At 46.6% G+C, this 27,812-nt stretch overlaps 1 protein-coding gene across 1 annotated transcript in view; it reads left to right on the plus strand.

Annotated features, from left to right (window-relative positions):
• The first annotated feature begins 23,021 nt into the window (after window positions 1-23,021).
• Window positions 23,022-27,812, plus strand: part of Trabd2b (TraB domain containing 2B) — a 214,776-nt gene continuing 209,985 nt past the window's right edge. The window contains exons 1-2 of the mRNA XM_076862791.2: window positions 23,022-23,146; window positions 25,175-25,735. Of these exons, the coding sequence (XP_076718906.2) occupies window positions 23,045-23,146; window positions 25,175-25,735 (663 nt within the window). The 5' untranslated portion in view covers window positions 23,022-23,044. The remainder of the gene's footprint in view (window positions 23,147-25,174; window positions 25,736-27,812) is intronic.

Genomic DNA, 27,812 nt, shown 5'->3' on the forward strand with positions numbered 1-27,812 from the left:
GCCACCTTGCCATGTGACTCCCAGAAAATCAGAAAATGTGTTGTATATGGAAGGAAAAACAGAACAGACCAAACTGTCCTTGGGGTGAGGTGAAACTCAATTCCCAGGGAACACACTCCATGCCAAGCCCTAGGTTGGTAGACACATAACTCTGCATTACAGACTTCATTAATCTCCACAGCCAATATTTGGAGATGGGATTAACCCCTGGAAAAGATGGGGAAATTGAAAACAGAGAAACTCAAAGAGGTAAAGCCATGTGCCACCCATTAGTCTCAAATGTCAAGACCAAGTCAGGCCAAAACCCAGGACGTTCCAACCCCATGCTCGCTCGCGCTGCCTCCCCAACACAGACACCTGTCTGGGCTCCATTTCTGCTTTGCATTGATTGTTTCCCCCAGCAAGTCCTTTCTGCTGTGCCTTCCATGTCCTTCCCACCCTCGAAAGAGCCACTTGGTGCCATCTGCTTCATCATGTTCCCACCTCTCTTCCTAACTACCTACCGCACACTGCAACCCCACATGTGCCCTGTTGGAATCAGCGCAGTACCATGTGTTCCAGGTGCCTCCTGTGGAGAAGGGCGACGGCAGCCTGTGCCTCTCCCTTCAGATTGGCATCCCCCAAGGAGATGGAGCCTGTGCTCTCCTCATTCTATCTCCTCAGCCACAACTGGGTACAGAGCCTTGTGCAAGGGGGGCTCAAAGAAGATGAAGCTATTGAATCTCCTTTCTCCAGGAGTTGGGCTAAATGATGAGCTGGAAGGGCCAGGCCTAAATTCTGTACAGCCAGTCTGCCCATCACCTCCCTGACCTGGTCTCTGCTGCTCCAGCAATGCTGGCCCCTTGTACTTCCTTTAGAACACCAGATGCCGCTGCTCAGGACCTTCCCAATTGCTCCTTCCTCCACCTGAAGACACCTCCCCACAGCTCCTTTCTTTGGGTCTTCTTTTCCTGACCACACTCTTTAAATCGTCCCAATACTCCCTATCTCCCTCCTCTGTTTTATTTCTCTCCATTGCGTTCATCAGCAACTTACATTAAAAAAAAAAAAAAAAAAAATACTAGGCTGTTAGCCACTCCACCTCCGAATTGCCTTGGGAGTTTGCTTTAAGACACAGATTCCTGGCCCCGACCCCACCCAGGATCTCAGGGGTGAAGACTGGTTATTTGTGTTTTATAAATGCTCTCCAGGTGATTCTGATGCACGGGGAGGATTGGAAACTATTTTTTAAAAATCACTGGACAAACTAAGGTCCCTCTCAGATGGAATATTATTTGAATGGACCAAACTTCAGCCTCGATTCTCGTCTTTACTTGCCTTGCCCACCACCCGACCCCACCCCACCCCACCCCATGCTCCTCCCTCAGGCCATGTGGAACTCTGCTGCTCTGACGGCAGAAACCCTGTTGGGTCTCTTCTGCTTTTGCTCATGCTCCTGCCTCTACTGTAAGGTCCCCTCCAGTCTTCTCCACTTATTTCCCAAAGCACTGCTGAGATGCCACCTTGTGTGAGAGGCCTGTCTCCTGGACCCGACCCAAGTCAGTCTCTGACTTCTTCCTCTGAACTCAGGGGGTCTTGCATGTACCTGTGGTACAGAGTTGATCCCACTATCTTATCATTTCGTTTTCAGGAGCTCATTCTTCTCAGCACATGACGACTCCTTGTTCTTCCTTCAGAGCATCCGTCAGAGCTGCTCAGCACCTTTGCCTCTGCTGTCCCCATCACCTGTAGACACCTCTGCCCAGCTGCTTCTTAACTCCTCCAGGTCTTCCTTTATAAGGCATCAACTGAGTCACATTCATCAATATTTCCAGGGCCTAGCATAGTACTTGGCATACGGCTGAAGCTTCCCAAGTGCTAAGTATGTGAATGGTCCAATTTCATCCAGTTATTGTTTCCAGTTCAAACCTGCTCTTGAGACAAGATAGACCCTCCTGACAGCATCCCTCCTACTGTCTGTCCATCAGTGACCTAGCCATCAGCCTTCCCCTATTTCAGGGCCTTGCTGTCTCCAGGGAATCCAAGCCTTCTTCTACAAAGGTTCTAGGCCTCACTGCAGCCCTGGGGCAGTTCTTTGTTGGGGGGAGGGCACTATCTCTTACCTTCCTTTTTTGGATGGCACTTGACTCACTACATCTCAGAATGCAGTGAGACTGATCCCTGATGGTGCTCCAGGCAGAAAGGAAAAATAACACAACACACACATGCAAACATAACAGGGTAGCTCTAGAGTCTGGCACAAACCATCAGAGATCTCTGGGCACAGCTTCTTCACTCCTCAGAGGGCCAGAGCCATCTGGACACTTGCATAAGGTCAGTGGGCCCTTGCAGGATTCAGCCCCTTTCAGTAAGTGGCTCTTCCCCTTCCCCACCTCTCACCCTTTGCCTGCCAGGGAACGGCTGGACTTCCTCTTAATGAGAACCATGATTTATATTGGCTGGGCCCAATTAGCGCCAAGCTCTCTGGGGCCGCCAAGTGCCCCGCCGGCCAGCAGCTGAGGCCTGTCTGGCAGGACATATTTGGATGATGAAGCCATGCTGCATGCTAAACTCAGCCCAGGAAAGAGCAACTTGACTTGGATGCCCACCAAAGGCTGCCAAGCTTGGCTCCTGCCCATGAGTTGGGCAACAAGGCTGTCTGGCAGGGGCTGGGGACGTGCTTCCCTGGCAAGAGGGGAGAGACTGGTCCAGGAGAGCAACACCCCAGGGCAGCATGCCCTCCCTGGGCTTGGCTGGGCCCAGCAAATTTAGGCAGTGAGAGAACCCTTAGTTGAGAGCCAGGAAATCTGGACTCAGACCCAGCTTCACCACCAACTCCTTATGTGTGACCCCAGCACGTGGTTTATTTCCCTCTCTACATCTCAACTTCTCACCTATAAAGTGAGAAGGATTTCCTTGCTAGCTTCAGAAAACATATAAAAAAGGGTCGACTCCTTTAAGCCTCAGTTTCTTCAATCATTAAACAGGATGAGTGTGGCATTTCCCTCCCACAGCTGCCATGAGGAGTTTGTGTAGATTCATACAGAGTGCCTGGCACGGAAAGAGGGCTAAGCAGCCATTTCCTCTCCCCTTCAGCTGATTAGCATTAGAATGGGGGGTGGGGGTGGGGGGGGCATTCCACTTCTCTTACTCTTAGTTTTCTCAGATGCCTTCTTCCTATGGATTGGTGTGAAAATCAAGTTTGGAAATTAAGACTCCGAAACCAGCTTATTGTGTAGATTGGTACAACTGAGAATTAGCAGATCTGGGTTTTAAACTTCGGTCTGTCCGACCCCAAAGTCCATGTTCTGTCTATGACACCAATATCCACTCCCCAACACCCGCTGGCTTTCCAGCCTTGCTGTTAGTGGTAGGTGGGGAGCACAGAGCTTGCCTGGGGAGACCCAACCCACCCACAGACACAGCCCCACAGTTGCCACCCCAGATCAGCCCTTTCTGTTGATGGCAGAACTTCTGAAAAGCTCAAGCTTCTGGGAGAAAGCTTCCAGGAGAAGTTCAAGCTTCTAGGACAGAAAGCAAGAGAGGATTGTCCTGAGTCCCCAGGGAGTCACGTGCAGGCTCTAAAGAGAAGTCAGGGGTTGGGGTTGTAGCTCAGTGGTAGAGTGCTTGCCTAGCAAGTAGGAGGCACTGGGTTTGATCCTCAGCACCACATAAAAATAAACAAATAAAAATAAAGGTATTGTGTCCATCTACAAAAAAAAGGAGGAGGAGGAGGAGGAGGAGGGTAGGCCCAATCTTGCTGGGCCACATAGCCTCCTTTCTGTGACCCTACATCCTCCCTGCTCTTTAGGGTGGAGGCTCAGAGTCAGAGAAAGAGAACACAAATTTTAGTCCCTGTCCTGTCATTGTCTTCTTACAAGGCTTTGGACAAACACTCTAGACTTCTGAAAAATGGAAGTGGCACACAAACTCCCTGGTGTAGGGATCTTTTCATAATAGGAATATTTGCTCCTATAAACTTTCAGTGGGACTCCTCTTGGCTTTGTTTCTTCTTTCTGTTTCTTCCACATCTCTTAACAAAAAGAAAAAGCAAACAATCCCCCTTTCATTTAATAATGTCTCTGGGACATTCAGCTGGGGTATAAAGAATGCAAGGAAGGTGGCTGTGGAGCCCAGATAAATCTGCAGCTCTTCATTCCCACTTGGAGAAGGACACATTAAGGCCCTCGCCAAGCCCTGTGAACACGAGAGCCTGCAACTCCCAGAGAAATAAACATGCTTCAGAGCAAGGGGAGCCAACGGAAGTCAATAAGCTTGGAGGGACTTGAGAGGTTTTGGATGTTTAAGGCAGAGCCTTAATTCATTTGGGGGAATTATAGCCTGCTAGATACCAAATCTGGACTAGAGAAATAAAAGACCATGAAAATCCCTTACGTTTTTTACCCCAAACCTGTCACCATCCCATGCTCTCTTCTTTCCTTCTGAGGAACTGGACATTTTATTCTCTTTTGACATTTTATTCTACTATAAACCCCCTTCACCCTAGTGCTAAATATGCAGGAGGTGCCCAATAGAAGTTCCATATGTGATCTCACCAATTGGGGACCCCATGTAGACCATAAAGATGTGATCATCTGAAGCCAACCCTGTTCTAAGGAGGTGGCAGGTGTCCACTTTGGCTAAACTCACATATGTTGCAGCCCATGGATTCCAGGAAGGATGGTCAGCTCAGATGTGATTCATCCCAGCCACAGAGGCTCCGGGTGTGACCTTAGATAAGTGAGCATGTGGTGGAATGTATGAACATTCAGAAAAGGACATCAAGAGACACCCTGATCCAATCAACTCAGAATGGAATACACATCTGTTTACTGATCAACAGATGGTATCTTTCTGATCTCCCAACTGCTGGGTGTGGGGAGCCCAGAGGAATTGGAACAGAAGGAAGAGACAGATATGTGAAAATGGAATGAACATTAGTTTACAATTAAGTTACTGAATGGAGAATTAAGGCCAAGACAGGGATTTAACCCTTGGTATTGTCATAAAGAATAACACTATGGTTTTCTAATTCTGTAAAATTTGCTTTCCCAGAATCTAGATTCACTCTCACCAAAGTTTTTATCATTATGTCTATTTTAGAGGCAACCAAGAGAAAATTGGTGTCTTCCTCTAAGAATTTATTAGTAAAAGCATCAAATGTCCATGCCACGGTTTTGAAATTATTTATCATCAATTAGCCAGTCCCCCCCCACAAAGGAAGACTGATGTATAAAGAATTCTAAAAGATTGCGAGTCATTAATTAAACTTCTTCCAAAATGACCGCATAGGAGATTAAAAGCCTTTTTGCCCTATGTCACACTATACCTGGGGCAGGTTTCTTGTGAAAGAGGGGTTCCCTTCTCCTACTTCACTTTAAATGGCTCAGTTTCCCAGATTCTATGCTTAATTCTCCTCTTTTGTTTTATAAACACTGTCCTTAGTGCACTCATTCACATCAGTCTCACAGCTGTACATCTCCAGCTTGGATTCTTCTTATAAGATTTGCAACTGCATGTTCTACTGTGGGCATTTTGGCCTGAGCATCCCAACAGCACTTAAAACTAGACCCAGCCGTTCTGTTCTGTTCCCTCTCCCTGGTAATACTGTTCTTTCCTTCACACTCAATTATAGAAAAAGGAAAGGAGAGAGAAAGGGAGAAAAAGAAGGAAGAGAGAGAGAGAGAGAGAGAGAGAGAGGGAGGGAGAAAAGAAACAAAGGAAGGGAGGGAGAGAGAGAAAGAAGCTGGATGGTGCTGAAGAGCCATAAAAGTTGGATTAGAGAGTCCAGTCCAACCCTTCCTTCTAAAGATGAACAAACTGGCCTGATGAATCAGAACTGGGGCTGGAAATGCTGTCTCATGACATCTGGCTGGGATCTTTGTAAGAGCCATAATATAGAGCGCTAAGGAATGACACAGGGAAGGCAGAGGGCCAGGGGAGAAACCTGGACCTTTGATTCAGAACACTCATCCCAATGTGTGGTCATGGATTTATCTCTTTACAAGGGTGATGTCTGTTTCTGTGGGGTCAATTCTGTGAGACCAGGGACCACGTCACATTCACTACAAAACCCATATCACCCAGCGCAGGGTGCACACATAGAAGGTAATTGCTAAATATTTGCACCATTCCTGGTAGCCACAACATAGGAAGAATCTACAGATTAATTTAACCAAGCATACAAGGAACCTCTATGTAGAAGAGTATGACCCTAATAGGGAACACAGAAGAAAATGTGAATAAATAGAGAGACATCCTTGCTCACAAATGGGTTGACTTAATTTTAAAAATATATTCCTTCTCCAAAATCAATATAAATATTTACTATAAGGCCAATAAAAGTTCCAGTTGAGTTTTGAAGAACTCAATACACTTTAAAATGCACATGGAGAAATATAAATGGAGTTAATCTAAAAACTTTAAACTTTAGAAGAAGAGGGGAGAACTCCACCTTCCCGATATTGACTTGCTGCAAGACCACAGAATAAGTACATGGTAGCACTGACACAAGAACAGACAGACACTTCTATGGCAGAGCAGAGGTGCACATGTGTACTCTCTGCTCCTCCAGATCCCTTCTCTACCCTGGTCGGCTCTGCCTTGCTGCCAGAGGCCAGCCTCCTGCACTGCATTAACCATACTCACTTGCACTTTAAAGCTCTGTTGAGTTTGCCACCAAGAGACACTGGAAGGAAGTTGGAGGGAAATGAAGAAAGAGGGTAGTTATTCCCTACCTCTCTTCCTGCCAGGCTGCAGGTGGGGCCCAGCTGCTACCCATTCTGAAGACCAAAACGCCATCTCCAGCTTTCTCTTAGTTTTGATAGCTGCTCTTTCAAGACCCTTGTCCATTCATGCCTGATAGATGGGTGTTGCAGGGCACCCCCTGTTGCTGCTGAGTGCCCCCCCTCCTTGTTTGTGTTCTTAACCTGGTAATTCTTTATCAAGCTTTCCTTGGTTAGTCCATTTGGGCTTGTATTCTGTTTCCTGCTAGAGCCCTCACAGATACATATATAAAAGGACTTAAAATACAGTGAAAGTAATGTGACAAATCAATTTAATATTGGGACTGGGGATGTGGCTCAAGCAGTAGCGCGCTTGCCTGGCATGCGCAGGGCGCTAGGTTCTATCCTCAGCACCACATAAAAAATTTAAAATAAAGATGTTGTGTCCACTGAAAACTAAATATATATATATATATATATATATATAAATTTAATATTGACAGATTGAGGAAATCTAGCTCATTATAAGCCAAAGGGTAAAACTTGATTTCTTACTGAATATCATATGCAAATGTGGGTATTATGTAGATTAAAAGAATAAAGGTGGAAAAAGAATAATCTGATTCTGTGCCATAATTTTAAATAAATTTAAAAGTATTGAAATCATACAAAGTATGTTCTCTGACTACAAGAGAATTGAATCAATAACAGAAAGGTATCTCAACAATAGCCAATAATTTGGAAACTAAATAACAGTTATAAATATGATTCAAAGAACAAATCACAGAAATATTTTAATTGAATGGAAATGAAAATATATCCAAAATTGTGAAGTGAAGATAAAATATATAGAATTAAATGTTTATATTATAAAAACAAAAAGTTTAAAATCAATGAACTGAGTTATATCTTAAGGAGTAAGAACAGGGACAGGGAATGTAGCTCGTGGTACAGCACATACTTAGCATGTGTAAGACCCTGGGTTCAATCCCTAGCACTGTTAAATAAAAATAAATAAATAAATAAGGAAATGAAAAGAAGAAAGAAAGAAGAAGGAGGAGGAGGAGGACCAGGAGGAGGAGGAGAAGGACGAGGAGGAGGAGAAGGACGAGGAGGAGGAGGAGGAGGACGACGGGGAGGAGGGAAAACTAAAACCTAAGAAGAAAAATAATTATAAAATAAAATAGAAAAACAGAGAACATTGATGAAATCTGAAGCTAGTTATTTAAGAGGATCCATAAAAACAATAAACCTTGGACCACTCTATTAGGAAGAGAAGAAAGAAAAAGACTCAATTACTATTAACCAAAAGGAGAATGGGATGGTCATCACGGATTCCTCTGATCATCTCAGAAGATGTAGAAAATGAAAGGCTGCAGGAAACAAGAACAATATACAAGATTCATGTATACTTTCAAGGAACAATCATAAACTTGAAATTCTATATGAAAGAACATCACAAAATGTAAAATACTTCAGGAAAATCTTTACAAAAGATCTGCAGATGTGTATATGAAAGTATTGCTGAAATCATGAAATTCATATGGAAAAACAAAAGACCCAGAATAGCAAAAGCAATTCTAAGCAGGAAGTGTGAATCAGGCGGTATAGCCATACCAGAGTTCAAACAGTAATACAGAGCAATAGTAACAAAAACAGCATGGTACTGGTATCAAAACAGGCGGGTGGACCAATGGTACAGAATAGAGGACCAGAAACCAATCCACAAAAGTACAACTTTCTTATATTTGATAAAGGGACTAAAAGCATGCAATGGAGGAAGAATAGCATCTTCAACAAATGGTGCTGGGAAAATTGGAAATCCATTTGCAACAAAATGAAACTGAATCCCCCCCCTCGCCATGCACAAAAGTTAACTCGAAATGGATCAAGGAGCTAGATATCAAATCAGAGACACTGCGTCTGATAGAAGAAAAAGTTGGCTACGATCTACATACTGTGGGGTCGGGCTCCAAATTCCTTAATAGGATGCCCATAGCCCAAGAGTCAATAACAAGAATAAACAAATGGGACTTACTTAAACTAAAAAGTTTTTTCTCAGCAAGAGAAACAATAAGAGAGGTAAATAGGGAGCCTACATCCTGGGAACAAATTTTTACCCCTCACACTTCAGATAGAGCCCTAATATCCAGAATATACAAAGAACTCAAAAAATTAAACAATAAGATAACAAATAACCCAATCAACAAATGGGCCAAGGACCTGAACAGACACTTCACAGAGGAGGACATACAATCAATCAATAAGTACATGAAAAAATGTTCACCATCTCTAGCAGTCAGAGAAATGCAAATCAAAACCACCCTAAGATACCATCTCACTCCAATAAGATTGGCACCATTATGAAGTCAAACAACAATAAGTGTTGGCGAGCATGTGGGGAAAAGGGTACACTTGTACACTGCTGGTGGGACTGCAAATTGGTGAGGCCAATTTGGAAAGCAGTATGGAGATTCCTGGGAAAGCTGGGAATGGATCCACCATTTGACCCAGCTATCGCCCTTCTCGGACTATTCCCTGAGGATCTTAAAAGAGCGTACTATAGGGATACTGCCACATCAATGATCATAGTGGCACAATTCACAATAGCTAGACTGTGGAACCAACCTAGATGCCCTTCAATAGATGAATGGATAAAAAAAAATGTGGCATCTGTACACAATGGAGTATTATGCAGCACTAAAAAATGACAAAATCATAGAATTTGCAGGGAAATGGATGGCATTAGAACAGATTATGCCAAGCAAAGCTAGCCAATCCTTAAAAAACAAATGCCAAATGTCTTCTTTGATATAAAGAGAGCAACTAAGAACAGAATAGGGAGGAAGAGCATGAGGAAAAGATTAACATTAAACAAAGACGACTGGGGGGAGAGAAAGGGAGAGAGAAGGGAAAGCATATGGAAATGGTAGGGGACACTCAATGTTACACAAAATTACATATAAGAGGTTGTGAGGGGAAGGGGGGGACAAGGGAGAGAATTGAACAACAGCAGATGAGGTAGAGAGGGAAGATGGGAGGGGAGGGGTGGGGGGATAGTAGGGGATAGGAAAGGTAGCAGAATACAACAGTCACTAATATGCCATTATGTAAAAACGTGAGTGTGTAACTGATGTGATTCTGCAATTTATATTTGGGGTAAAAATGGGAGTTCATGACCCAATTGAGTCAAATGTATGAAAGATGATATATCATGAGCTTTGTAATGTTTTGAACAACCAATTTAAAAAAAAAAAAAGAAAGTATTGCTGAAAGAAGTTAAAGAAAACCTTAAGAGTGAACTGTGTTTATGCATTCAAGTGTTATCAAGTGTTATTATAGTATTATCAAGATATAAATTCTCCCCTGATTGATCTAAAGATTCCTTGAAATTTCAATAAAAATTCCAGGAGACATATTTTTGCAGGAATTAACAAAGCTGATTCCAAAATTTGTATGAAAATGCAAATGATTTGATAGTCAAACATATTTGAAAATGAAAAACAAAACTGGAACTACACTACCTAAATTCATGACTAAGTATAAAGCTATAGTAATAAAGACAATGTGGTATTGCCTTAAATATAGATATGCATATCAGTGGGGCAGAATATATTTTGAAAATATACCCACACATGAATTTCAAAGATACACCCACATATAAATGACCAATTGATCTCTGATAGAGGTGCCATGGTAATTCTATATAGAAAGGATATCTTTCAACAGATAGCTTAGCAAGGCCCTTAGCAACTAAATGAGACCGTGCCTCAAAATAAAAAATAAAAGGGCTGGGGATGTGGCTCAGTGGTAAAACATCCCTGAGTTATATCCCCAACAACCCCCCCCCAAAAAAAAGAAAAAAAAAACCCTACACGTACACACACCCAAAAGACATTCAACATCATTTATCACAAGAGAAGTGTAAAGCACAATGAGATATCACTTCATCCTCACTAGGATGGCTGCAAGTACAATAACTGGCAAGACCAAAGCCTAGTGAGGTGTGAATGACTGGAAATCCATACATTGCTCAATGCCTATTGAATAATAAGTGCCTCAAAATGCTATCTGTCAGTCATAGCAGTGAGTGGCCTCAACTGTTATGAACAGGAGCTATGCACAGTACAGAATGGAAAACCCTGAAATGGTCTTCACCGCCATGAAGCTTGTCTACACGCACATTCCCCTGTATATTTGTGACAATTCTTTGAATTTGATCTCTTGAGGATCTCTGTTTCTGTAGCCCTGGGCTAATGCTTTATGGTGTAGCTAGAAGTGATTATTTCAGCTGCAGCATTACTGGAAACCCTACTGGAAAAGGGATCTACTGGGGCGAAAAATCTGACATTAAATAGATGAGAATGTCAGCTGCTGATTTGAGAGGGGAAGACAGTTGGGAGGGCTAAGCACTCTAGACTGACAAGGAAAAAGCTCAGAGGCAAAACAAAGACACACACACACATATGCACGCACACACACACACACATACACACACACACACACTGCAAAACTTTGTGATAAAAGTTGGGGAGACAGCAAAAGCTTCTGCTACTGTAGAGGTGCCTGGTTTCCAAAGCCAGAGCTTCTCTGTGGAGGCCATGCTGGCACAGAGAACAGGGTGGATCTAGTTAAAGACAAGTTGAGTAGCTGAAGACTCTTAACAACTCTCTTCATTCCTCTTAGCCTTAGATCCTGGACGTGTAGATGTTGGGTGAATGAATTGACGTTATCAATGAATGAAAAAAATCGTAAAATGCTGGTATCATTTCTAGACATAAAGGATTTCAAGAGGGAAGGAAAAGAAGCAAAACCTTTCCAGCAAGGAAAGGAAGAGCCAGCAGTAACACCCAGAATAACCTCATCCTTGTGCCTGGATCTATGAATGGCTGTCATAGAGAAAATGAGGATTTGTCCCACATAGTCTCAAGATCAGGAACCAGGGACTGGTGGCCATAAGCTACAGGTAGACAGGTTCAGGCTCGATATAAAGACATTTCTAAATACTAATTGCTGCTTAAAAGTGGAATTAGCTGGGACTGGGATTGTGGCTCAGAGGCAGAGCGCTCGCCTAGCGTGCGTGAGGCACTGGATTTGATCCTCAGCACCACATAAAAATAAAGATATTGTGTTCACCTATAACTAAAAAAAATTTTTTTAAGTAAAATTAGCTATCTTCAGTTAGTGACTGAACTTCTTGTCACTAAATATTTCAAGCAGTGTCTAGACAACTATTTGAGAAGACTGATGGAAAGGGGTTTCGAAGATAAAATGAGTGTCCAGAATCCAGTCCCAATTCCGAACCAAGGAAAACCTGAGGTGTGAATTTGGACACAATGAGGTTGATGGGAAAGCAGAGGAGACACCGTGCTGCAGATACAGATTGGAGCATCGTCATGAAAAGCCAGTAGCTGAACCCAGACAACCACCCAATTCCCCAGGATTGGATTTGGTCAATAAAAGCCAGATAAATAAACCTAAAAACATAAGAAAGCATTCCAGGGGGACCAGAGCCACGGCTAGCCTATATGGTACCTGGTGAAATCAGATGCGGTTACAGTCCCTTGCCAGAGCACACAGTTTGGCAAGGGGAGTGCTAGATGGATTTTGCTGCAGCTCCTCTGCAGAGCACCCCCGTCAAGGTGTATCTTGCCCAGCTGCTCAGTGCAGTGGCCCTGGGTACTGCCACAGCACACACCCTCTACAATATTTCCCATAAGGAGTCCACGCTGCAGATGGGCACGCCCTTTTGTAACTTTAGAGCATGAAAGTATTTTTCCTAGGGTATATTCTTTTTCTTTTTCGGCAGGGAGGGTACCAGGGATTCAACTTAGGGACACTTGACCACTGAGCCACATCCCCAGCCCTATTTTATATATCATGGCCCTTTGAACTACATGGAGTGTTTTCACATTATCTGACTTGATCCCCACAGCAAACCTGTGAGCCACACCCTTCTACTGATCTGACTTTAAAAATGAGGAATTTGAGGTGTGGAGGGAGTTGCAAAGGCTTTTCCTACACAGCACGTATTTTTTTTAACAGTTATAAACTCCTAATCACCATATATATGTATAAATCTGCTTGTGTAGACAATATTGGTTCTGCAAGGGTCAGTCCATATTAAAGGAAAAGAATCTGAAGAGCACTCAGTAGTCTTAGATTCAGCTGAACCACTGATTACCCCACCCAACACACTCACACTCGTTCAGCTGAGCTTGCTTGTCCTTATGGCCAGTTGCAGTGATTTGTCCATTTCTGCCCTGCCCTTTCATCCTAATGAATCCCAACTTTTGGTCCATTTCAATAGCCTCTTATTCTTGGCTCTCTCCTATTCGGACACTCCCCACAAATGGTTTTACTCTTACCGACCCATCTGCTGACAAGTCCTAGGACCTCCCTTTCTTGACACTGTCTTGAAAACAGCGCTCAGTGGTGGAGCATCTGGGTGCTGCTCAGCCTCAATGCTCTCCTCCTGCTGTGGAGACGGCTACGTTGAGCCATGAACACTCTTTACAGGGTCTCCCTTAGAAACAGAAAGAGGTGAGTGGACACAATTTGACCTTCAGATGTGACCTGCTTGTGGTCACATCTTCAGTGTATGGGGCTGAACTCAGTCTGTGGCCAGGAAGAAAGCTCAGTCTGTATCAGGGTGTTGGGATCAGGGTTGGGGATGGACCAGTGGTCCAGATCAGGGCTCAGATCTTTCTATGTGTGCAAGTGGAAGTAGCTGCTTTATATTCCCACTTGACTACTTATATCACTCACATACTTGCTGTCTTCTCTCCTGTAAAAATAGATGAAATGACCTCGAACAAGGAGTAGCCCTCCATTGTCTCTGGATCTTTCTTTCTCTAACACTCCTCAAGGATTTGTCCAGTAAACACCCTCCCTCTCTCTGGGATCAATGTTCCTGTCTCCATGCTAGATCCATCACATCAGCCTGCAAACACACTTCAGGATTCATATTTTTCAAAGTCTCTTCATTGACCCATGTTCTTAGGCCACTCCATTTCTTAACTCTTCATCACAAATCTTCTAGAAAGGATTTCCCATAGTGACCATCGTCATTTCTTCAACTCTCTCTTTGTCTTCAATCCATTGCACTTGTGCTTCCATCCCTAAGCAGTGCCGTCAACCTGTTTGAGATCTCATCTAAGGGTGGCTTCCCTGCCCTGCTCTGTTAGATGTCATTATCTCTCTCCCCTGGTTTTTCTTCTACTTCTGATCGTTTTGGCAGATACTTCTCCTCAAACTTGAAATGAATGAGTACCTGGGATTTAGACTTGGGCCTTCTTCAGTTCTTTCTTTCTATTATATGTCTGTCTATCTGTCTGACTATCTATCATCTACCTGTCTAATCCCTAGTAGGCCCTTGGCTTTACATTTAATCTCTGAGCAATAGATCTTAAATACATCTTTCTAGTCCTGCCTGCTTCCTCTTATAAGCTGCTACTTTGACACCTAACGTGGATCTTAGTGGGCAGTTATATGACCTCAAACCACACCTTTCCATTTCCTCAAAACTCTGTTCCCTTTTTAAATTATTATTATTATTATTATTTTTACTTTTTTGGCAGTACCAGGGATTGAACCCAGGGCCTTGTACATGTTAGGCAAAGTCTACTGCTGAGCCACATCCTCAGCCCAATCTGTTCCTTCCCCAGCCTTACCCATCTCAGTTAAAAAGCCAAACGTTCTGCATGGTGCTTCATTCCTCTCTTCTCTCACCTCCACATCAGCTCCATCACAAAATGGTAGCTATCGGCTCCAACTCTTCATGAACCAAATTTTCTCACTTCTTCCAGTTCCACCACAGCCACCTGGACTGAGAACCCATTATTCCCACCTGACTGTGGCACAGTGCCCTTATTGGGTTCCTTGAATTTCTCTCTTGCCACCTCATCATCCTCCACACCAAAGTTTGAATGGTCTTTTAAAACTCTAAATCAGGTCGTGTTTAACTTCTTTAAAAATCCTCCTATAGCTTCTCAGTAAAGCTGGAATTAAAACTTAACCTTGATCTACAAAGTCTTGCTTTACTCCAACTCCCTGTTGGCTCTTAGAATTTTCTCCTTCATTAGAATTCAACTTCATTAGACTTTTCTGTTTTTTTTTTTTTTTTTTTAACATACTAAGGTACCTCCCTACCTTGTTATGATTTGAATACAAGGTGTCACCCCAAAGCTCCTGTGCTAAGGCATTAATGTCTGGAGATGAAATGATTGGACTGTGAGAGCTGTAACCTAATCAGTCCATCCTTGTTTGAGTGGACTGGGTGGTAATGGCAGACTGGAGGAGCATGGCTGGAGGAGGTGGGTCACTAGGAGGAATGCAGTGGAAGGGTTCCTTTTCCCTGCAGCCCCTCCCCCGCCTCTTTCTCTCTGCTTCCTGACCCCATGACTGGAGTAGGGCTCTTCTGCCACATCCTTCCACCATGATGTTCTGCCTCGCCTCAGGCCCAGAGCTATGGAGTAGCCCCCGTGGATTAAACCTTCAAAACCATGAGCCAAAATAAACTTTCCATCTAAGTTTTCTTGTCAGGGATTTTGATCCCAGAAGCTGACTAACACAGGGTCTTTGCCCAGGCTATTCTCTCTGCTGATAATGGCCTTCCCACAGATCTTCTCTTGGTGGATTCCTCATCAGTTGCCAGACACTCTCTACCACTTACACTCTCTATATTTTTTATTTAATGACCTGCTTATTATTTTTCTTCATCAACTAGAAAGTAAGCTAAGTGTGAGCAAGGACCTTGCCTATAGCATTCACCAAGTCCTTAGCACCATGCACCAAATCTCTCAATGCACATGTGGCATGCATAAATAAATGAATCTTTACAAAGGTCACTGTCACTGCCATGTACCAGGCGCCAGGCACTAGAAACATGCAGTTGTCAAGGAAGCCACACCCTTGGTTCAAAGCCTTACTCAGTGTGTGACTTTGGTCAGGTTTTCTCCCAGTGTCTCAGTTTTCTTATTTATAGAATGAGGAACTCCCTCACAGATTTTGTATGAACAGGACAGAGATAATACATCTAAATAAAGTGATAAAGTAATACAGTAAATGCCCAATAAGAATTAGAAATGATATATCATGACCCAGCAATCCTGTGAGGCAGGATTTCTCAATCTGGCCAGAATTGGCATTTGAGACAGAACAATCCATTACTGCAGAAGAGGATGTCAGGTGCATCGTGAGATTCTTAGCAGCACGCTGGCCTCTACTGCCAGATGGCAGCAGCCCCATTCCAGTTATGACACCCAAAAGATGTCTTTAAAAGTCCTCAAATATCCCTGGGGTTTGGGAGGAGGGCAAAACCACTGCTGTAAGACATGTACTATCACCTCCTTGGACAGATATAAAATTGAAAGTTTATAGAGTCTCAATAATTTGCCCAAGGTCAAAGGGCACAGAGTGGTGGAGCAGAGATTCAAACCCCTGTCTTCCTGGTCCCTGGGCCTGATATTTCTTCCACAGCTCACCATGTTCAAGACAAGCCCAAGCCCCCCCCCGCCCCCCTGCCCCCCCCCCCCCCCGCCCTCGCCCTGGCCGCCTCACACTCTCACAGATCCGTGCTAATTACACAGCAACGTAAAACTTTATATGTGGTTTGTTATTTTATATCCAGGAACATGGTCCACAGCCTTCATTACATAAAGCAGCTGTGTGTACAGTTGGGGTCTAAGTGCCATTTAGTGGTCAGCTTGATGGGGTATTTTGTTTCAAGCATCACATTTCTTCTTTCCCTTTCCATACTTTGATTGAATTCTAAATAGAGGAATGAAGCTTCGCACAGCTTGGGCTAACGTGAAAGGCAAATTCTAAATGACTCTCACCCCACTGTCCTAATTAGATGGGGAGATAAATCCCAGAATTGCTATATGCAGTTTGAGTGTGTCCTCCATGATTGTGTGTGTGTGTGTGTGTGTGTGTGTGCACGCGCGCGCTCACAAGCCACATCCAGTGTGGCCTGTGCTACCTGTGTTCCCTTCCCATTCGTGTCTTGAAAGAAGCAAGGACATCAATGGAAAGGTCTAGAGAGCCAGGCCTTCTGACTATCAGCTGCGTGTCGTGAATCTGTCATGTCTCCCCTCTGAGACTCAGTGTCCTCATATATAAAATAGGGGTTAAAATATGTCTTACAATGTTGCTGAGACCCTTTGGATAAAGGGCCTGGTGCACGTCGGTCTGCAATAACCCCCAGCTTCTTTCCCTCCTTCACTTGCTACATGGCCCATGTCACCCCAGCCCCACCCCAGTCTACTCTCACTGCCACCCCTTCCTCCTCAGCCAGAATGCTCTTCTCCCTGTCCCGGCTCAGCCCCTTCACTCTCATCATTCCCTTTACCTGGGGTGCAAACAAACCTCTTTCCAGTATTGAAATCCTCTTTTCCTTTACAGACTAATTCAAATGTTACCTCTTCCAGGAAGATGTCTCTGACCCCTCACTTCTCACTGACAGTGTCTGGATTGTCACCACATTGCATCACTCACCTAACCTTTCCTTATTTTATATATATTTGCTATTTATATATATTTGCTATTTATGTCTCTTTTTCCTTTATTTAAAAATATTTCATTGGCAAATACTGAATATCTGTATGGTGTGCAACATGAGGATTTAGTAACATACATGGTGTGAGGATGATTACAGTCAAATTAGTTAACACATGAATCACCATCCATGCTATAGATGAGATCCCCAGAACTCATTTATCTTACATCTGAAAGTTCATACTTTTGATCAACTTTGCTCTCTGTTTGGTGGGAATGGAAGCTGATGCAACCATTATGGAAAAGTGTACAGAGGTTCTTCAAAAAAATTACAATCGGCAATCTCACTTCTGAGTATATGTCCAAAAGAAATGAATTCGGTATCTCAAGTAGACATCTACTTCCAAGTTCATTGCAGCCATATTCATTCACATGCATTTTAAATTTGCCACCTACATATTTTTGCCTTGTTCAGAGTTGCTATTAACCAGAGGGCAGATCTTCTATTCATTTGTGGTAATATACTACAGTACGTATGGGGACTCCATAAATATTGGTGAATTAATATAGGCAATGCATATCATTGCTGTTATATCCCTGAAGGTTGCGTACATCTGGCAGTGCACACATCCCATCTGGAACCTGTCATGCTAGCCACCCTCAACCAGCACCCACAATGTATGCAGACCAAGCTAGCTCCTCTGAAGATCATGCAGAGACATTTCGGGTGCAGTCTTATTTCTGATCATCCTCAATGGTTCTCCTACATTCTAGTTCTTTGATTGCAGTTCCCTAAATAGATCAAATATTTAGACTTTCATACCTTTGCACATGCTGTTCCCACTGTCTGGAATGACCTCTCTTTTCTCATCCTCCATGTCCAACTCCTACTCATCCTCAAAGATTAACTACATCACTTTCTTGGCAAAGGCCTTTGCCTATCTCCTCTCTCCTAAGGCTGACTTAATTGTTCTCCCCGCCACCCCCCTATGTTTTCCAAAATGTTTGTTTGCATCTTTGTCCTCTTAACTGGATTGCAAATCCTCTGAGGACAAAATCCTGGGCTGATCGCTACCCTCCACTCCTCCACGGCGCTGGGCCACTGTGGGATTTTTGTTTTCAATGATTGCCATCTTACATAGGTAACTCTAATTCCTGTTTGCACCTCTGTAACCAAGTGTATATTCCCTGGCTCCCGGGAGGAATGCCCTTTTCTGAATCATCTCAGTGTCTACACTTTTTTCTGGAGCTCTCCCTCACTCTGGACTGTCTAAAGCACTGCTGACCTCTGCCTGGCCTTGGAGTTAGCTTCCTCTCTCCCCTCTCCCCAAGGCAATCGTGTCCTTCAATCATCAAGAATCAATTTTCAACCAAGGATAGGGAAGACAGCCTGGGGCTGCGTGGGAGGAGGCATGACTGGGATAGGAGTCAGAGCTGGAAGCTGGACCACACCCACTTGAAAATGCCAGAGTGATCAATGGTCCCGGCACAACGGTCCCACAAGAGGGTAGTCCTCAGGCAAATCTTCTCCCTCAGGCCATCACCAGTAGAAGAGTCCTTCAACTCCCTCCCTGCAAGTGATGCCCTTCAGCAGCATGGGCTCCAGAATCTGTTCAGGAGGCAGACTTTGTTGGTTTAGTTACGCTACAAGGCTTCTGCCCCTGCCCTGGCTGTTATAGCTTACAGATTCCTGGTACCAATCTGATTGAACAATGCAATTAAAATGCAATAAAAGGAAAAGTAGGCCGGATGTGCCCCTAGGGAAAAGAGTCAGGAATCTGAGTCCACAGGCCCCTCTTGAGCCCAGGCCCTTCACATCCTGTCTAAAGCCCTTGGCTATAGCTACTGAACTTGGAGCTCTAGGGTCGGGTTTGAGGCCCTTAAAGGTTGTCTACCCCACAAGCTTGTTCACACTGATGATAAAGCGTCTCAGCTCACACTCAGGTCTAGAGGGGACAGAATGACCCATGCTGCCCAGTCTCCTGGACTTAGGACTTGTCATCATTCAGGGCTTTTTACACTAACAGGTGGGAGGAAGCTTGTTTGAAAACACTAAGATTCATGGTCCTGAAAGAGTACTCTCTTGGGGCACCAAGATTGTTTGGTCTTTTTTTTTTTTTAATACTAGTTTATGGAAACATAATTGACAAACCATACAACTTACTATATAAAGTTTGGTTGTTGTTGTTTATTCAGAATTGTGCGATCATCACCATTTTAGAAATATTTTCACTACTCAAAAAGAAACCCAATGCCCTTAATCTATGCTCTTCAATCTCCCCATTCCTCCTAGCTCACTCTAGGCAATCAGTAATCTACTTTCTGCCTCTATATATTTGCCTATTCTGGATATTTCATAGAAATGGACTCATGTGATATATATCCTCTTGTGACTGGTTTATTTAGCATAGTGTTTTTGAGATGGACCCATGTAACAGCATGTATCAGGACACCCTTTCATTTTATAGCCTAATAATATTCTATCATATATATCTACCTCATTAAATAGTGTATATATTTGAAGTGTACCATATGATGTCTTGATATATCACATTTGGTTTTTCCATACATCAGTTGATGGACACATGGGTCCTTTCCGTCCTTTGCCTATTGGGAATAGTGCTGCTAGGAACATTTATGTTCAGGTGTTTGTATGAATGGATGTTTTCAACTTTCTCAGATTAAAACACTCACTTGTTCTTCCATCTCATTGGTAACATCAATGTCCATACTGATGAAGAGCCTAAAAGCATGTACGCGTTGACTCTAGAAAAATTGTGGAGGATAAGAAGCTGACTGCAGAAAGGGAGGCACAGAGAGGCTAATTGTTCTACCTCTGGTCAGAGCCACTAACTACGTGAGGTCATGGAGGAGGGAGTTACATCTAGCACTCATGATAATCTGCCACCACAATGTTTATGACTTTAGGGGAAAAAAAATGCCAGGGAACTTTTGTTTAAAATAAGTAGAATTTTAAAATGCCAACATGTATTCACACACCACCCCTTTTAACTTGATCAGGTTCTTGCTTATTCACTCTCTGCCTCGTGTCTTCTAATTCTCCAGTAAAGACCATGGCTTCCCTTTTGGTTGAATTAAGTCCTCCCTTCCCCCCAAATTCACCTTGTCCTTTCGAAGGGGACTGATGACTTTGTAGGGAGTTTTAGAGTTTTTTTTCAAGGACTTCTCTTGTGTTGCAGCTGCAGCTCTCAGAGTGCTGTGTCTGGGAAACATGTATCTGTCCAGTGGCTGTGGGACCATACTGTCTGGACACTCTGGTCTGCTCACTATCTGTCACCAAGTATGTGTGTGGCTAAGATGCTGAGAGGCAGAGGTGGCTCCGGGCACCTAGTAAGTCGAACCATATGAAATCACCAACATCAATCAGTTTCTGGACTATAAGAGTGGTGATTTCATATGGCTCATGTGATTTAACCTGCCAGTCTGAAGTGCCCTCTTCCTTTCCTTCTGGTGTTCCTCTCAGTGGCACAGATTCTGTGCTCTATGAAACCTTTCTGTCCATCCAGCCCAGCAGGTTCCTCACCCAATCTTCTTGCATGGCCATTCTTCAGATGCTCGATCTGGTGCCCAGAGACATGAGTGGAGAAAGGGGAGAGCACTGAGCTGGGAGTCAGGACGCAGGAACTCAGGCCCTGGCTCCGCACTCTCTGCCTTCTTCCTCACCCAGCTCCCGGCCCCTATCCTTCTCCCTCCAATCGCAAGCCCCTATAAGAACAGAGGTGCTCCACTACCCTTGACTTCAAATCTCGCAGTGACTTCCATTACCCTGTACATACAAAGGGTACTCTTTTGAGTCCGGACTGGAGGATACAGCCTCATTTGCACTGCTTCTGCTCCAGCCTCACCTAGCTGATAGCAGTGCCTTGCAGGCACCTGTGCACTCACTCCAGGACACCCTGGCACCTGCTCCTCCTCCACTTGGAAGATTTAGTGCACCTCTTTCTCTCAGCTACCTCTGACTATCTTTCAAGACTCTCATCTTTGGGTCTCTGGGCTGTCATTGTGCAATCATCACCATTTTAGAAATATTTTAGAAATATCCCTTTCTCTCTGTTCCCATTTCCTTGTGCTTCTGAGTTTTCTGGCACCATGATCTGCATTTTAATTGCCTCCTTGCATATCTGTCCCTGTCTTCCTTTCTCAGCAGTTGGCTTGCAACAATATCATCAGATACATTCTTTAACCTATGATGACAGGATAGAAGAGTCAGTAAACTCTTGTGTTAATAGAACTAAGTAGTGTGCTGTGACTCGGTTTCCTCATTTTGTAGAAATGGTCCAGAAATTTTGGTTTTACCCCGTGGCCTTCTCTAAGCCCTCATTTTCTTCCTGAGAAGCCAGAGGGAGTTGGTTTTGAAGGCTCTTTGAATTCCTAGAGGAATGCCTGAGAACCTGGGATACAGAGCCTTTCCCTTTCAGAACCTCACACAAGAATCTCTGCAACCCAGGGAAATAGATGGGAGATGACTGCCTAAATGGAAGCTTCCAAGAAATTTGGAGGATGATTTTGTTCTGTTCCTTTTATAAATTTCATTGCAATTCAGTTAGTGTTTGCGGGGCAACTAGGAAGCACGTGCCAGTGTTAGGCACAGCGTCATGAAAAAAAGTTGTAAACCTCGTCTTCTGGATTTCCTGTGATTGCTACATTTTAAATTAGTCTACAAGGGCTCGTCCAACTGCTGCCCCTCTGGCCGTTCACTCCCGCCAGAATCAGCAAACACGTTGGGAGAGACTGGCCCATGTCCCATCCACAAATTCGTAGCACTCTCCTACCGGGTCTGTGTCCACCACTGAGCTTGCGAGGTTGGCCAAACAGGACCTCGGCCCGGGCGCCCTCTGGCGGCGGCGCACGGAAGCTCCGGCCCGGCAGGGAGCTGGCAAGGGGAAGGAGGAGGGAGGAGGGAGGAGGAGGCGCGGGCTGGGGAGGAGAGGAAAAAGTTGCGCTGGGAAGTTTGGAAAGTTGGGAAGTGGCTGCTGCGGGCTTCGCCTCCCTCCGCGCGTGTGTGAGGGAGCGAGCGCGGCAGCGAGAGGGGAGCTAGCGAGCGCCTGCCATGCCCATCAGACCCCGCCTCGCCGCGCACGGGCGCAGAGCTCGCCCCGACTCCCTGCGGCCCGGCCCGGCCCGGCGCGGCCCGGCGCTGCCCCGGCCCCCCGCCCCCCGCGCCGGGTCCTCCCCTCCCCCCGCCCGGCGGCCCCAGCCCCCCGCCCGGCCCGTCTCCGCGCCGCTCTCCCGCCCTCCTCTCTCCCTCCCTCCCGGCCGCGGAGCAGCATGGCGGAGCCCGGGCAGCGGCCGCGCGGCCGCCCGCCGCCCCTCTGAGCCGGGCTTGGGGCAGCGGGCGCCCCAGACCCGACCCCCGCCCTGCCGCGCCCTCCGCCGCACTTGTCCCACTGCGCGCCCCCTGGAGCGCCGCGCACCCCTGGGACCTTTGCGTTCTCCGGGTGCCCAGCATAACCCGCGAGCCTTGCGCACCCCGGGATTCGGTACTGCCCCAGGAACCCTGCGTGCCCCTGGACCCCTACGCAGCTCGGGGACCCCCGCGCTCCCCAAGACCCTTCGCGCCCTCAGAACCCCCGGGCTCGGCCAACAGGGCTGCGCGCCCTGGTGAGGGGCCCCGCCCCAGAGGGTCCCCCTCTTCCAACAGTCGGAGCCCCGCCCCAGAGGGACCCCCAGGTCTGATAGGGACATCCAGCCACGCCCCAGAGGGCTTCCAGCATCCCGCGTCTGGAGCCCCGCGCTCCAGAGGCTCCTCAGTGCCCAGCTGGGGGCTCCCCGCCCTGCTAAGGGGGTGCTGCCTAGGAGGGTTCCCCGCGGGCCCCGGCAGGATGCACGCCGCCCTAGCGGGTCCGCTGCTCGCCGCCCTCCTCGCCACCGCCCGCGCCCGCCCGCAGCCCCCGGACGGAGGACAGTGCCGGCCGCCAGGATCGGTGAGCGAGCGCCTGCCCCGCCACTCTCCCGCCCGCCCGGGCACTCCAGCCTTTGGGGCGACTGTTTGAGTCCTGCCTTCCGCACCCATCTCAGCCCGCTCGCTCTACCTCTGCCCGCTGGGCGCAGTCTTGGGCGCCCTTCCTGGCTTTTGCCTGTCCTGGCTCTAGCTCGGAACCCAGCCGGAGCTGAGATGGGGCGCTCCCTCTCTCCCATTCCTTCTCTACTCTCTGGCACTCTCTGGCTCTCTTCTAGACTTTAGGTCCTGTTTGGACGTTTCCTCTCCGTGTGCCGCCCCCCACCCCCCGGACTCTTTTTTTCTGACTTTTATTCTGGCTTTACCCTTCCTAATTCTTGCTGCCCATTTCTGACTGTCTTCTCAGATTCCTTCCAAACCCCTTCGCGCTTACAGTCACACACTCTGTGCCTCTTCTCCGGCTTCCCTCGCTCTCCCTGCCCTCCTATTCTAACCTAAGGCAAACTTTCTCCTGGTACTGGATCCTACTTCTCTCTTCCTCTGCAGTCCAGGCCCCAGCACCTACTGTCCCAAGTGCCCCAGTTTGGCGAAAAGGGGGAAGAGTCCAGAGGAGAGGAAAAGTAAATGCTAGGACACGCTGGCCTAATATTTCTTTGGGGGGTGGAAAAAGTTACTGGTTCTCCTAACTTTCTTTCCAAAATGAAGAATCTCTTGATTTTCTTTAAGTGTTAATTAATTCATTGGCTGTAACCCTGAATTGGAGGCCAAGAGATCAAGAAATTGTGTTGTATGGTCTTCCTTCGCTGCCCTGTTAGCAGCGAATTCATTGACCTTGGGCAAGGTGCACCTCCAGCAGACTGACTTGTACAGAAACAGGGAGCACATTAGCTGGCTGGGCACTCCGTTCTATTTCCAGTAAGATGGGATTTACAATTTTTGTTTATTAGTAAAGTAAGGTTCTATTCCTTCCTCTACTTGCCCAACGCATACTTTTCATTTGTGCCAGATCAGGTAGAAAAATGTTATGAGTCGACTGAAAGTTTGCAAGTGATCATTCAGCACTTCAGGGATTTTTTCTGGATGGAAGAATGAGAGAAAATGATAGTCCCCTTTACATTCCCATGTCCCCCTGACCCTAGTCTGAATCTGGAGAACTGGCCCTGGTCTGGGTGCCCCAACCCTAATGGGAGCTTAGGTCACAGAAGATGACAGAATTGGGGATAAAGACCAGGTATACATTTTTGATGCAGGAGCCTGGAAAGCACCCAGAATGTGTACATTTCTTGGGATTAATTCTATGGAATCCTCTCTTCCCAAACCAGAAATTGAGACTTGACTTGGCTTTGCGAGGTTTTAAAGCACTTTCTCATCTATGGTCTCAGCTATTGGAGCAAAGCAGCTAACACCCCAGACCTGCCCTCCAAGAAGAAAACTGTACCCACCCTGGTGAATGGGAAGTAGCTGTTGAAATAGGTGTGCTATTTTTAATAGGTGTTCTGCTTTCAAAGTGCTCTTGGCATATGTCTTCTAATGGCTGGATTTAAAAGTTATATGACTTCCTCCCTTCTTGCCAGAGCAGGACTCTTGGTCCCCCTCTCCCCACCTTCCACATGAAACACTGGGGAAGGTTTGCCTTGGCCCAGCATGAATGTTCTCAGGTGGTGTGGCAGTGCTTGGCTCTCACAGTGAAAGCTGGTCATAATGAGAGCTTCCCTTCATTGCCCACTTCCTCTGTGCTGGGCACTGCTCAGAGGACTTCATATACATATATTGTATCTTCCAATCCTCCCAACAGCCCCTGCTCTCACTCCCATTTTACAGATGAGGAACTGAGTCTGTGGGAAGAGAAATGATTCGCTCCAGATCATGCATCTAAGATAGGGCAAAGCCAGGATTCCAGTATGGGTCTTTCCGCTTCCAAAGCTCTTGCTCTTTGCCGCAGCCCAAGTGAGTCTTTGCCTTCTGTCCCCACCTCCCCTCCCACTCCTCTCTGCCAAGCCTGGCTCTCCTCTGCTGCCTTCAGCCTCACTGCCTCTCCTCTCCTCTCCTGCAGCAGAGGGACCTGAATTCTTTCCTGTGGACTATTCGGCGTCACCCCCCAGCCTACCTGTTTGGCACCATCCATGTCCCCTACACCCGCGTTTGGGATTTCATCCCTGACAACTCCAAGGCAGCCTTCCAGGCCAGTGCCCGCGTCTACTTCGAGCTGGACCTGACAGACCCCTATACTATCTCTGCACTGGCCAGCTGCCAGCTGTTGCCACATGGAGAGAACCTGCAGGATGTGCTGCCCCAAGAGCTCTACTGGCGCCTGAAGCGCCACCTGGACTATGTGAAGCTGATGATGCCATCATGGATGACTCCTGCTCAGCGGGGCAAGGGGCTCTACGCGGACTACCTGTTCAACGCCATTGCAGGCAACTGGGAGCGCAAGAGGCCTGTGTGGGTGATGCTCATGGTGAACTCTCTCACGGAGACGGACGTGCGCTCCCGTGGTGTGCCCGTGCTGGACCTCTACCTGGCCCAGCAGGCCGAGAAGATGAAGAAGAGCACAGGGGCTGTGGAGCAGGTGGAGGAGCAGTGCCATCCACTCAATGGGCTCAACTTCTCCCAGGTAGGCACGCTCACTGGCTTGGAGCTGGCAGCCCCTGGTGCCTTGGTCCTCTTCTCTATTCGACTTCCCCCTCCAGCTGGCAGCCAGAGCCAGGTCTTTCCCCTAAGGAAGAGCTTCTTTCTGGCTCTGGGACTGCTTTGGTGGGATGAGGAAAGGGTGCATGCCAGAGTTTGGGGTAAGAGACTGTTTGCTTGTATTTCAGGGTTACCTGTTGGGGATATCCACTCCGTACTTGCTGTGCTTGCCTGAGCAGAAAGAATTTCCCTGGGAGCATCAGAGTGATCGAAAACAAAAAGAGGGGGTTGCCAGTTTGTGTCAGGCTTTGCCAAAGCCATGGTGTCTGGAGAGCAAGAGGCTGTTGTGAGGCCCTTGTGTGGACAAATACCTGGAGCGGTGGTGTTGTACAGAGGAGGACATGGTGGCTGGGCTAGGCTGGTAGGGGACGTGCCCTGGACCTGCCCTTTACAAGCACTGGTTTGCTGTTTCAGATTAAGCACTACAGAATTTCCTGGGCCTTTACTAAACTCTGAGACTGCTTCCTTAAGTTTGGGAGAAAGTCAGCAAAGAGACTTTGGGGGTTAATAATTTCAGAGACATGTGTTTGCTTAAAGGTTGACAGTTCTGATTTCTGAACCTCACGAGTGGGGGCAGAGAAAAGGGAGGGGCTTAACAGGTTTAAAGTCTCTGACGGCCAGAGACCTGAGCCAGCAAAATGTCATTAAAGGCCTTCTCTATGGGCAGAGGTCACTCGCAACTCACTGGCCCCAAACTCAACTCTGAGGCCCTGGGAACAATGAGTTCACATCTGTGCCTTGAGAAAGGGGCTGTCGTTCCCAGGATGGGGACTCCCAGGCTGGTGGCTCCTGCAAGGAGGCCTCAAGAGGGGGTTCAGGCCAAAGTCCCCAGAGCGGTGAGGCCCTGAAAGGTGCATGCTCCGCATTAAGGAGACAGCACCATAAGATGATGGGACCAGGAACGATCTACCACTGGGATCAGACCTGCCCGCTGCTCCTCAGATGTTGCAAGCTCTTCACCAGGGAAACCATGGCAGAAACCGATCCCCCTTTCCGAGATCTCTGGCCTTTGTTTTTCCAGGGGAAATGCAATATTGTCCCCAGGGAGGTAAGAAGCCAGATTGATTTGCCGGCCAAATGAAAGGCGGGTTTGTCGGTTCTCCTGCTGGCTCTCCCATAATTGTGGAGTCCTTACCCAGAGGGGCCCGGTGGCAGGAATATTGGGGCAGTTAGTCACGCCCCGCAGGGTTCTGACTACGCCTGACTCCTTCTCCACGGGGGAAAATCCTGCGTATTCTCTGGCCCAGTGTTGATTCCTCTGAACATAGCGGCTCTCTCCCTCTGAAGTGACTTTTCCCTTGCCAGCCTCGGGAGCTGATATTATCTGTGTTGAGGCCCCCCAGCGCTCACCGCCCATCTCATTTTGGAGGCAGGTTTGTGGGGGGCCTCTCTGCTCAGAGGCCTCATGTCTGGCCTTATATCTTTTTTAGGCTGGGGAGGGGGGGATCTACCATCATTCTCAACACCCTCTTTGTACCAACCACAGAGGAATCCAGCAAGGGCTGAGGGGAGCCCTCCAGTGCTCTGCTTAAACAGCCCCTGGCTTTAATCTGTCTCTCTTAAAACAACAAAACTATCTTTTCTTTGGGGTCTGGAAATGCTGCTGTACAACCAAATGACGGCTCTGCTAGGTTGAAAACATTTGCTGGGAAGTGTGTAAGGTTATGTTTTAGGAAAAGTTCCTGAGAGCCATTCATCGGCCCGGCAAGGAGCCCGCTGACAGTCTCCAAAGCCCATGTTTGAAGATCAAACAGACTCCAATTTCTATTTCAAAAACGTACCCATCCCATCTCCGGCCTAGGCCGGCTCTTCAAATTGTTCTGGGGGTCCAGGCTCTCACTAGGCTGCAGAAAGCAAGTTCCAAACAAAAGAAACCAGGTCTCCTCTTGGCTCCCTAATCTACACACCCTTCACCACCTGCCGGAGTGCCTGACTGGCCAATTTGTTCTGTTATCATTTTGGACTGAGGTGATGAAATCTCTCCTCCAACCCCTTGGGCAGAC

This window comes from Callospermophilus lateralis, chromosome 7, assembly GCF_048772815.1.
Source record: "Callospermophilus lateralis isolate mCalLat2 chromosome 7, mCalLat2.hap1, whole genome shotgun sequence".
Lineage (NCBI taxonomy): Eukaryota > Metazoa > Chordata > Mammalia > Rodentia > Sciuridae > Callospermophilus > Callospermophilus lateralis.